The sequence below is a fragment of the Zootoca vivipara genome, chromosome 3 (assembly GCF_963506605.1).
Source record: "Zootoca vivipara chromosome 3, rZooViv1.1, whole genome shotgun sequence".
NCBI lineage: Eukaryota > Metazoa > Chordata > Lepidosauria > Squamata > Lacertidae > Zootoca > Zootoca vivipara.
The window spans coordinates 3,333,948-3,346,495 of record NC_083278.1 but is presented as its reverse complement, the minus strand read 5'-3'; the positions used below and the strand labels follow the sequence as shown (position 1 = coordinate 3,346,495).

General features: G+C 40.6%; 1 protein-coding gene across 4 annotated transcripts in view; it reads left to right on the top strand.

The window, feature by feature from the left end:
• The window catches only part of SUPT3H (SPT3 homolog, SAGA and STAGA complex component), a 267,603-nt gene that overhangs the window by 207,750 nt on the left and 47,305 nt on the right, over nt 1–12,548 (top strand). For all 4 annotated transcript variants that reach the window (XM_035110313.2, XM_060272337.1, XM_035110311.2 and 1 more), the window contains exon 7: nt 12,284–12,359. In XM_035110313.2, coding sequence (XP_034966204.2) covers nt 12,284–12,359 — 76 coding nt within the window. The remainder of the gene's footprint in view (nt 1–12,283; nt 12,360–12,548) is intronic.

Sequence of the window (12,548 nt, the reverse complement as noted above, 5' to 3'; positions counted from 1 at the left end):
GTCTATCTGTAGGCCAGACCCACACCACTGTCTTAGAGCAGCCTTTCTCAACCTTGGGTCCCTAGAGGTTGTTGGACTGCAACTCTCTTCCTTCCCAGCTAGTGGGGCCATTGGCCAGGGGTGATGGGGGTTGACAGCTGGGTTCAATTATATCAGGGTTGAGAAAGGCTGGCCCAGAGGGAGAAGGCAAAACAATTGGAGTTGCTGCTGCCCCTTGCACTGTTTTTATGCCCAGATAAGACAAGTAAGGAGGCATCAAGGAGCAGAAGGAACAATAGCAGGCCCAGGGGGCTCAGAGGGTTGGCAGCGGACTTGCTGCTGGTGTATGGGACTCAGCAGTCGCCTAGAGTGGTGCTGAGCCCTGATGCCAGTGCTGGTCATGGCGGAGATGTGGAACTACAAGAAAGAAGATTCCACCTAAACATTAGGAAGAACTTCCTGACAGTAAGAGCTGTTCGGCAGTGGAATTTGCTACCAAGGAGTGTGGTGGAGTCTCCTTCTTTGGGGACCCAGGTGGCGCTGTGGGTTAAACCACAGAGTCTAGGGCTTGCTGATCAGAAGGTTGGCGGTTCGAATCCCTGCAATGGGGTGAGCTCCCGTTGTTCGGTCCCAGCTCCTGCCAACCTAGCAGTTCGAAAGCACATCAAAGTACAAGTAGATAAATAGGGACCGCTCCGGCGGGAAGGTAAATGGTGTTTCCGTGCGCTGCTCTGGTTTCACCAGAAGCAGCTTTGTCATGCTGGCCACATGACCTGGAAGCTGTCTGCAGACAAATGCCGGCTCCCTCGGCCTATAGAACGAGATGAGCACCGCAACCCCAGAGTCGGACACGACTGGACCTGATGGTCAGGGGCCCCTTTACCTTTTACCTTTAAGCAGAGGCTTGACAGGCATATGTCAGGAATGCTTTGATGGTGTTTCCTGCTTGGCAGGGGGTTGGACTGGATGACCCTTGTGGTCTCTTCCAACTCTTTGATTCTATGATTCTACTCAGAAAGGGACTCAAATTGAAGACATCTTGCCCAAGGATTCCAAAAGCCTGAAATGAGGGGCAGCAGCTACACAAAGTATTTTATATTGTGTTTCAGAGGGACCAAGGTGGGGTTTTTTTGGTCAGTCAGTTCATTGGCTGTCTGGGCAGATGGAGAGATGGCACAACAGGGATGACCTCTAGAATGATGGTGGAGGAAAACTCACAAAGAATCCTACTGAAGGATGACTAGAACCCCATTTGGAACTTATTCTGCAGTGGTGCCAAAGAAATCTTACATTCCTGCCATCCATCACTACCTCTGCACAGGGTGGAGCTGATCCAGATTAGGAGAAGCCTTTTTTGCATTCTGGCTCTCAAGAGAAGTTTCCCGCTGTGATTGGTTTGCAAGACAAGTTGCAGATAAAGTCAGCTGTGGTATCGGTATCCAGTTTATTGCTTATAGCCAAAGGCTGCTGCAATGTATACAATGTCATTCAGTAAAATATCTACAAATTTGGTACAAAACTTAGAACATTTACATTATCAAAACATGACCTAACCAGCACAAAGCTATGGAAACACTTTAATATACCAGTTGAAACATTAAATAATGAAATTTATAAACTAAAATCATCACATGGCCACTGATGTATTAAAAGAAATATTAAACAATACAATTGATAATTGTGTACAACTTTGGTGAGAGAGATGCATCTTGGTATGGATGGGGTCAGATAAATTCATCTCCTTTACAATTAATAGCTACCTCAGCAATATATTTTTTTCTAATTTTCCTGGCAGCAGTGTTACACACCAGGTCACATATTTATCTGTGTCTGCAAGGAGATAAAGAATCATATCAGAAGTATTCTGGCCAGGGGACCTTGTCATTATAGGAGTCAAAAACCGTTCTCTTGCATCACTGTATAAAGGACAACGTAACATATAATGCGTAAGGTCCTCTAATTCAGGGCATCCTCTAATGCAAACACGTTCATTTACTGGAATGCCTCTGTGTCTCCCATCTCTATCAGCAGAGTTTATTGTGTTTAATCGTAACTCTGTAAAAGCTTTCCGGAGTTGTACAAAATCAATTCATTAAAATATGTATGTTCGTGGGACTCTCTAAGTTTAAAATATAATGGAGCGCATGTGGGATGAATACATGGAAATTAAGTCGTTTTTAGTAGCCACTGTCCTTATGGTACGTTTGGGGGGGGGGGGAATTCTGAGCATGTAGGGAAAGTTCTTCTTTAAGCTCAGACATTGAGAGATCATATTTGCCCATCAGTTGTGCAGTGTGATGTACCCAGTTTTTGAGGGGTAATCCATTCACGAGCTCAATCAGGCATTTTTTGGGTAACCTATTGTTGTCCATCTGTTGAACTCTGAACCAGTAGCAGAGGATTCTTTTGTCCATTTGGCTCTCTATGCTCAGCATACAAGTTTCCAGCCTAACCATGACAGATTGGGCATCTTTGGGAAGGCCTAAAAGGGCTCTTAAAAATAGTTCTGTGCGGGTTCCAGACCAGAAACGTTTGAAGTGCCCCAAACCTCTGCACCATATAAAATCTGGGCCATTGGTTTTGCTTTGTACACCGATAGAGCTGGATTGACTAGCTCTGCAAGTAGCAAATTTCAAAATAGCTTTTGCTGATTTAAAGACTTGCAATTTAATATTGGACAGCTGTGCATTCCAAGATGCCGTTTCTGAATAAACCAGTCCCAGGTATTTGAACGTCTTTACTTGGTTTATGGTGTGTTCATCCAGGTACCAAACATTCTTTTTGGGGTGCTTCCCAAATACAATGATCTGTTAAGTCTCTGTGTTTTATCGTAATTTATGGATAAGGCATTCCTCGTGCAATATGAGCTTATTTTTGCAAGCAATCATCTCAGGCCCACCTGGGTTCTAGATACAAGTACTAGGTCGTCGGCATACATTAAAAGAGATTTTTTGATCAAGAATTGTGACAGGGGCAAACTGCAGGCCCTCCAGTTCTTTAACTATGTCATTAATATAAAAATTAAACAAGAAAGGCACCAAAATGCATCCATGTTTAATACCAGTAGCGGTCTTAATTCTTGTAGTAAGATGGCCGGCAAGATCCGCCTTTACTTGTATCAATGTGTAGGTATATAATGTCTTGATGAGAAATAATAGACAACGGTCTATATTTGTCTTTTCCAATTTCTGCCACAGTGCGTGTCTAGGGACCGTTTCGAAAGCTGACTTTAGATCGATAAAAGCGACATACAGTTTTTGCTTCAAATTATGGATATATTTACATAGCAGGAAGTTCATCACGAATCACTGATCCATTGTGGATTTCCCTCTTTGGAAACCTGCCTGGACTTCAGATATCACCTTATTTGTATCTGCCCATTCTTTCAGTCTCCCAAGAAGGAGCCTGGCATATAGTTTAGAAGCTACATCTAACAGACTAATGGGTCTATAGTTAGCAGGATTTTTCTTATCGCCCTTTTTATATTGGGGCAATAATACTCAGCTTCCACCCTTCCGGGATGCGGCCTGAGCTGTTAATATATGAAAATAGTTTTGCAAAAATAGGTGCCCAGAAATCCGGTCTTATCTTATAACTCTCCATTGGGATCATGTCTTCCCCTGGAGCTTTATTAGATAGTTGGCTTACGATTAGCCTCTTAATCTGATTGGGCGTGACGTCTGGCCATTCTGGCAGTTCTAATAACTGAGCATAGTGAACTTGTGAGGGTGAATCAGAGAGGGGGCCACATATTCCTGTAAAATATGTCACCCAATCCTTTCCTTGGACACATGCTTCTAACGAGTAGCCTAGCCCATGTGTACCTTGGGCGACCCAATGCCAGAATTTCCGTGAGTCTTTTTGAAGTGTTGCATCGCCCAATGCTTTCCACTGTTGCTCATAATATATTTGTTTCTTGCTTTTAAGTAGTAATTTATAATTGTTTTGTAATTGGGCTACCTCAACTTGTAGAGCAAAATTGTGTTTATCATGTTTTAACTTCAATTTTCTGAGTTCCTTGGATAAGCATTTTTTGCTATTCTAACATTCCTTATCAAACCAAGTCTGTCTTTTATACTTTTTATTTTTTTATCACACTAGCTGTGGTCATCAGTGGGCGCATTTGGTTGATTATATTTTCATAAAGTCCAATTACATTTCCTGTTTCTAACAGCATTTAATTCTAACCCCTTTAATAAAGCAAATTCATGAGAATCCAGGATCTGAATCATTTTTTCTTGGACCTGTGCATTCCATTTTAACCTCCTATTTCCAAGTATCAGATATTCCATTTCATCCAATTATTTAGGAAAAGCAGGAGAAATAATGTCAGGGTTAACTCAAGTGGAAAGTGGTCACTTTCAGCTCTGGAAGTTATCCTAAAGGTGTCTTGGTTAATTGGCAAATTATTAGATGTTAGAATGTAATCTATGGTGCTGGTAAATCCTCTGGGGGAGATAAAAGTAAAATAACCCTCTTGATCCCCTTGACCGTGCCCATTGCATAACAAAAGGTTATGCTTAATTATAAGTTCACAAAGATATTTCCCAGCGCGGTTAGAGGTGGTATCCATTGCTGCCTTCTGGTAGATTTTGGGCTCGTCCTCCAAGTTTAGTCCAAATAATATTGTATTTTGTGGGGAAACAAGGCTGATCTGGGCATTAAAGTTGCCTCCCAAGACAAGCTGAAGGTTGGGAGACAGAGAGTCTATACTTTTGAGTAGTCGGTCAAGTTTTTCCCAATATGATCTCAGTTCCCCACAAGACTTTACTGGAGGTATGTACACATGGAGGTATTTATCTGGAGACTATCAGAAAAAGACAACACTAAAAAATTAGGGGTGGTCAGTGAGGGACACTTTTGAATTGATACATTAAGAGATGTTGACACCAGCACCGCCAGCCCCCCGCTAGGCCTTCCATGCTTTACATTTTTAAGAGCTGGTTGAGGGTAACTTGTAAAACCCTGTAATTCAACCATAGTGCCCTCTTTTGCCCAAGTTTCTTGAAGAAAGATGCATAGCTGCCAAGTTCTCCCCTTTTTTAAGGGAAATTCCCTTATGCTGAATAGGCTTCCTCGCGAGAAAAGGGAAAACTTGGCAGCTATGGAAAGATGATATCATATGTTTGTAGATAGGAACAGAAGTCACTGTCTTGGATCTTATTTGGCCACCCTGTTACATTCCGTGATAGGAGTTTAATTGTTTTACAGTGATTTACTCTTAGTTAATTGCAGGCCGATGTACTCTCAGAGTTTGCCAGTTTTTGAGGCAACAGGGTATCACTAATGATAGTGGAATGATCCAGATGTTAGATTATTTCAGTTGTTGTGTATAAAGTACTCACGTTAGTGTTCACTGGGCCTTTTCTTTGCAAATTGCTCACCCACGGGGATTCCTTGGGCATAGTTCCTGACTCCTCCTCCTCTAAGTATCTCATCTTTGTCCAGTACTCCGATGCTTCTATAGTTATCATTCTGTTGTGGCCATTGGGTCTATTGTCAGTCTCTACCTACGATTCTTTAATCTCTTTCAATGTCTGGCTCATAAGATCAAGCCTCTTGATGACTACTTGTTGCCCTTCCTGAGGGAGATTCCTAAAGGAGCTGAGAAAATCCTCTTCCAAAGGATTTACAGAGTGCTCGGATTCCTGAAGATGATTGTCTAGGGGAATCGGCTGTTCCTTTTGGCTCTCCTGGTTAATTTGATGTTGGGTGTGAATCTGCGAATTCAACTCGAGCATATCTATTTCCTCTCCCCCTGTCGAGTTTTTTTGCAATGTCGTTACTTCCATTGGGGAACCAGGCCTTGGTTTTGTGGGCCCCTGTGTCCCATCAGTCCTCATCTTACATAAGGGTGCAACAATAGTATTGTGAAATACCCGAGTTGGAAAAACTCCTCTGCTTGACAATCTGAATTTCAGCTTGTGAATCAGTGAGGGCAGTCTAGTGGAGTAAAAAGTTAACATAATTTTTTGGATTTGATTTGTGATATTCAAGGGTCTCTGTGAGACCAATACCAAGTAAGTCTGATAAATGTCGTTTGGAACGCTGGACACCTTTCCAGTTAGGAGTTTGATCTAGTCTTCCACGGATTGTCATACAGATCTTTTTTGGTTGGAAGATTAAATAGGAAGAGTTTGTTTTAAAGGCCTCTACATGTTCTACGTCGAGCTTAGGGGTCTGCTCTTGTTGTCGCCATTTCGCTTTGGTGTTCTGCTAGTGCCTACTTGTTACTAGCTGATAAATTGTGGACCTCTTTAGATAATTGGGTTATTTGAGAGGCAATACCACTAATTTGTTGGAAGATATGCTCAACCGTTCTTGCAATTAGAGTTAATTGAGTGCTCTCCCAACTTGTTGTTCCTTCCTCACTTAAAGGCACAGGGTCAGCTTGCCCCATCGTTGGATCCAATTCTGCGCTCCCACCCTGAGTATTCTCCTCATCCTCACAATCATCTTCAAGGGGAGAGAAACAGTTTTTTGTTGGGACTGTAAAAGCGGTTTTGTTTAAAAAGTCCTCCAATTCAGATTGCTTGGAAGCTGGAGATGGGGCTGCTTCCTCTGGGTCCCTGTTGTGTTTACTAGCAGACATAGTATTGCAGCGAGAAGTAAACCAGGAAAAGTTTCCTTAACCGAAGTAAAAAAGAGATAGAAAGTGCTCAATTTGTTCAGTTTAAAAGTTTCTCTGTTGCGACTTCCAGGAGTTCCAAGAGCAAAGTATAAAAGGGAGCTGGTGGTTAATAGCTAGCACCTGGCGGCCTGCCCAGGATACTTCTCGGAACTTGCCCAGGGTGTTTCTCATAGCATAGATAAGAAGGTGCTGATAAAATCTCAGTAGGTTGGTGAGTTTAAAAGTAGAAAAGGAAAAAAGGAAAATTTACTTCCCTGGGTGGCAGTTGGTATTATTTACAGTCCCATTATCAGCAGAGCGCCAAAGCCTGCTTGCTTCTTTGTCGCCATCTTGGCTCCACCCCCTGTATCTTTTTCTGAACCTGACGCTGCATTGATTACAGAATCTGTGGGTATACCCTTTGCAAGAACTTGGCCTTTTGTGGATATTCTCAGGCTGTGTAGCCTGAGGAAGTACTGTAAAGGGAATCCTTAAAGATCTTCTACCTAGCTGATTAAAACAGCTGGCCTGGCCTGGCCTTTTGAATGGAAGAGGCAATGCACTGACAATTGCTGTCCTCATTATAAAAAGTGATATGTATGAGTGGCAGGGGGTGGGGTGGGGAGTGAGATTAAAGGTTGCCATTGCTGGAAATATTCTGGAAGATTCTGTACTGAGATGATTTTACCTTTTGAAAGTGGATGGGATCTCACCTAAATGTATGGCTTCTATGGAGTGTTCTTCATAGAATCTTTAAAACATCTTGTCAAAAATGTATATTTTAATGTGTTGTTTTAAAATAGTATATTACTTAAGCAAATATTTAAATATTAAATTAGGTTTTCTGTATGCTTGATGTGAATATAATTCTGCCTGCCTGCCAAGTATGTCAAAACCCCAAGCCTACTTTCGTTTGCCAGGGTAAATGTTTATTTTGTTTTCCCACATAATGTGCTCTTTAAAGTGTCACCAACATACCAAATCTGATTGCTTTTTAATAGAGACATGGTGGGTTTTTTTTTTGCTTTCATTAGGAAACAGGATAAATTATCATTAAAGCTCATGCTAATGAATCGACATTAAGTTGATTTTCTTTGCATGCCTTTTTTTGCCTTCCAACCCCTTTGGAATCACCCCTGCATCCCAGAAAAAAACATCAATCAGAACAACTGCATTTGTTATACCAGTGCTGGAATATTACTTTCTCATATATTTGGAACATTATCAAACAATGGATATAGCATGTGGGCCATGCAAACTTTTGCTTGCCATTTCAGTATTTCTGATTCAGATTCATAACTTCTCTGTGCATGGTAGGTAGTTTCAAAGTTGTTACTTGAGAATGGGGTGGGATAATTATGAACACAGTGGGATGAAAACAATTTTATAGCTTTCTCCTTGATTTTGGCTTTGCGTGGCTTTGCTTTTTGGTGGGTTTTACTTTGTATACCAGGTTGTAATAAACTGTAACAATTAGTGCTCTCCAACCTCACCTTCCCTAACTTGAATGAGGTTATTAAATATTCTGTGATGTGAATTGGGCAATTTTACCCAAACACTTAAAAACTTTGGAAAATGTTTTCAGTAAAGTTAATATTTAGAACTTTCAGTGAAACTCAGCTTGAACAAAATTTGTTGGTTTGAAATTATATTGATGAAGCAAAAACCACAATAATATTAGGTTGGTCCTAATATTTAATCAGACATTGGAATAGGAGTGCTGCATGTTCCACCACCTCCTTCACTAGCCATCCTTAATCTCTGCTCTTCAAGGTGGGAGGTAGGATCCAAAATTGTTATTTCTGTCCAAATAGGAGAAACCACATCCCTGGTCCTTTAGTAATGAATAGAGATTAAATTGAGCAGACCAGATTGGAAGCAGCTTTTGCTATCAACAATATTCATGCTAAGATGTTGCTCTCAAACTTTTCCAACTTACCCAAATCCATTTGAATTCACTCTGTCTTTACAGTAATCCCTTCCACAAATGTGTGTGCAAAAATTCTCGAGCTCTTAACTATCCCAATGTTGGAAAGAGAAATAGAACAGGGCATCTCCAACTGTTTTCTAAAACCGCATGTAGGGAACTTTCTTATTCCCAAATAAGGTCTGCAAATATTTCTTTTTAAAAGTTGAGAATGGCTCCAGGCTTTAGGGGTGGTGGTAGTTTTGTATCAGGGATTGGAGTGGGAAATCCTCAGAATGGAAAGCTCATTTTTTCACCCGTCCTTCAGATGATATGGCAGATACAGTTGTACCAGATGCACCAGAGTTATGCTGGTGTTTTCAACAGCAAATATGCAAATTGCAGGTGAACACAAACATTTATAAAAGCTTTTATGTGCACGTCTGGCAGCCCTGAGTAAACCAGGGTGTAAACAGGTGTTTAATGATGAGAGTATGCTTGCTAACTTCCTAACAGCATAATCATTTCTGTTCTATGAAAAGTGAGGGAATTATTCTAGAGAAGTGAGGGAAATTGTTCTAAAGAAGAACAAATCCACATTAGGTGGGGTGAGTCATCTCTCTCTAAGGTTCAATAAGACCTCGAGGAGCTGAGGGGGCCGGATGGCAGTGGCAGGTGGGACCAGAAGCAAAAGTGATCAAAGCAATCAATGCAAATGTCACCTTTGCAAAGGAGGCTTCTTTTTACGCATAGTCACTCAACCCTCTCTATTCTCCATCCAGGCAAGCAAGAAGCATCACCACACCAAGGGCACATTTCAGCCAGGTTCCCCATTCCTGTTATCAAGGACACTGCGCCATGGAGTGAGTGGAAGGGTGAAGGGAAGGGAGCTTCAGCAGTTTCACCTGGCTGAGTTCTTCCCAGGGTACCCTAAGAGAACTTCCGCAGAGGAAAAAGACACTTCAGGTAGAAGGGGAGAGAAGAGATGCTTTTGTGCTCCCCCTTACTCCTGACGCCCTTTTAGGTTGAGATCTTGCCCTGCCTTCTCATTACGTTGAAAGATTCCGGACAACATACATGCATAAACCAGCTGCATGACTTCAAAGGCTTCTATGCCTTACATACTCATTCAAACTAATGGATAGGACAGAAAGAACAGTCTGCTTCATAATGCAAGGATAAGTAAGATAACAAAGAATTCTCTGTATATCTGCTCTTTATTGTCAAATCTGCAGTTTTATCACAACATCCATCAATCTGTCATAAAAAGGTTAGCTTCAGCACAAAACCCAAAGTGTGTCTAATCTTTAAAATGGTTCATGCCCTACTGCCCTCTTTTTCTTTGGTGTCCACTTAAGCAAAAAGTGGATTTAAGAAGAGCAAGTTGGTTAAATTTTATAATGAAAGTCCTGAGATAAGTTTTAAGACAGCTAGGATTTGGAACAGAATTTTCAGCTCTGTGATATTTAACTGCTGTATGGTACCATTTTCATTTTTTCTTTTCATTGAAAGCAGATCTTCTTTACTTAACTAGGAGCTGGTATGTGTAAAATATATTCTTTGTGGTCTCTTTGAAGCCCCATAAACTTTTGGAGCTTTGAGAGGAAGTTTCTACCGATTGTCCTGGCTTGCACCTTTTCTCACCTCACACATAAGTCATTAATGGAGCTTGTGCTTTCCTGCTCAGTTTCAGAATTAATTAATTCAAATATATGCAATAGAATCTACAGTGGTCTGTTATTGCTTGTGGTTCTTTTGTATCTTCATATGTGTCTTTAAACCTGTGGTCCCATTGGTTAGACCAGGTACCACAAAAAAATATTCTGTTTTCTTCTGGGAGAAATCTTCACATCACAAGATAGATTTCCATTGCTATTCTGGCATGCAGTATTTCTTTGTTAGGCATTTGTGTTGCAAGCCATGGAGGAGGAGGATAAATCCACTTTTAATTTAGGTTAATCTCGAGTTGCTTGAGTATGCAGGATACTCTGTCAGTGGTTGATGATACGACATCAAGATTTCTTCCAAACATAACAGAGTTCTATAAATTAGAGGACTAAATATGAACTGTTGCTTCTATGCTTACAAACTAAATTAAGAAAAATTAATTAATACTATAGTCGTGCCTCGACTTACGAATTTAATCCGTTCCGAAGGCACCTTTGTAAGTCAAAAAAATCGTAAGTCGAAAAACGCCATTGGAAACCCGATTTCCCATAGGAATGCATTGGAAATGGAAAAATGAGTAAGTCGAAGCAACCCTATCTAAAAATTCGTAAGTTGAAAAATCCCTGTCTAAAACCGCCGCAGTTTTTCCCTGGATGCCGAGACATTCGTAAGCCATTACCCCCACTCGTAAGTCAAAATATTTGGTTGTTGAGGTACCACTGTACTTTCTCCTTTCTGGATTTATGAATGTTCTGTCAGGTTCATAAGTGTTATTTATTTGTGTTGCTATGAGTCAAGTGTGTTCCAGTTTTTGGCTCCACTGAAGTTACTTGCTTTCTTGTTCAAAAACTGCATGTGGCAATTTCTTGGAGTGTTTTGATGCTGTTCTCAGCATGATTTTCTCCTCCTTTCATCACTGTCCTTGACAAAATTCACCCAGATATGGGCAATTAATCCAGTGGTCAGTGTTCTGCCAACCAACCGATTCATTAGCTCTGATAGCAGTTGTGTTAATCAGCAATAAGGGCTAATGATGCTGAGGAAAACGAGAACAAAAAGAAGGGAAATGGCACCAAGAAGTTTCCCAAATCTTTTGTGTTAAAATGTTGCCCACTTACAGGCAAAGTTCCCATATAGTTATGCTAAGGAATCATAGCAGTAAGGTCCATTTTTAATCACGAGCATTTCCTTCAATGTAAATGTGTTCAGAATTTCAGGGTCAGTTGCACATTATTTAGACAAGGAGCATTGCCTTTTATGTTGAATAATGAGAATAGAGCTGGTGAAGAACCTAAGCAAATTATTATTATTATTATTATTATTATTATTATTATTATACCCCACCCATCTGGGTGGGGTATAATAATATATAATATAATAATAATAATAATATATAATAATATAAAAAATTGTAAAACATCAGGCATTAAAAACTTCCCTAAACAGGGCTGCCTTCAGATGTCTTCTAAAAGTCAGATAGTTTATTTCCTTGACTTGTGATGGGAGGGTATTCTACAGGGTGGGCGCCACTACTGAGAAGGTCCTCTGCCTTCAAGCAGATCAGAAGATAGGTTTAGCAGTTTGGCCAGTTTTGTCTTGTCAATTTGCACAGGCAGCAAATAAATGAGTAACTTAAAGAGAACAACCTGGATTACAAGCTGGCCCAATGAAGAGGTCTGCAATTTCAGATATTTTAAAAAACAGTATCATAATATCTGCTGTGCAATTGATGCAGTAAAGGATAAAGAGCAAAGTCAGGGGATATATGTCATATGTACACATGTATTAATTTCCCGTGAGGACAGCAATGCAACATGCAGTGATGAGCATGGACTCAGAAGCTTTGATGAATTGTCAGAATGTTCAATATCATCAACTTGTAATTGTTTGTTTGTTTGTTTGTTTGCCAGCCACCCATCTGTCTAGATTGCCCCAGCTACTCTGGGCGGCTTCCAACAAATTATCCAACCACAGTAAAACAACAAACATTAAAGAACATTGAGAAATTAGTAGTACTAATTTAGTGTTGAGAGTTGCTTTCAGGCCTACAGTTGGAAGGGTTTTGTGATGCTATGCATTTGGATCTATCAATAACAAGTGTTGTTTATATTGTTTTGCAGAGGGCAGAAAGACAAGCACGAATGATGGACTCTGCACAATATGCAGAATTCTGTGAAAGTCGCCAACTAAGCTTTTGTAAGTGTTATGCCATAATAATTATGCTGTTCCAGACTGGCAGCATAATATATTGTAACCAGACTGATAAAGTATCGAACACCCCCTTAATTTTATTTCTGAGTTGCAAGAGGGAGAATGTCCTTCTCATGGCATGGATCCTCTACAGGAGGTTTTGCTTTCCTGTGCTTGTGGCAGTGTGGTCTCATG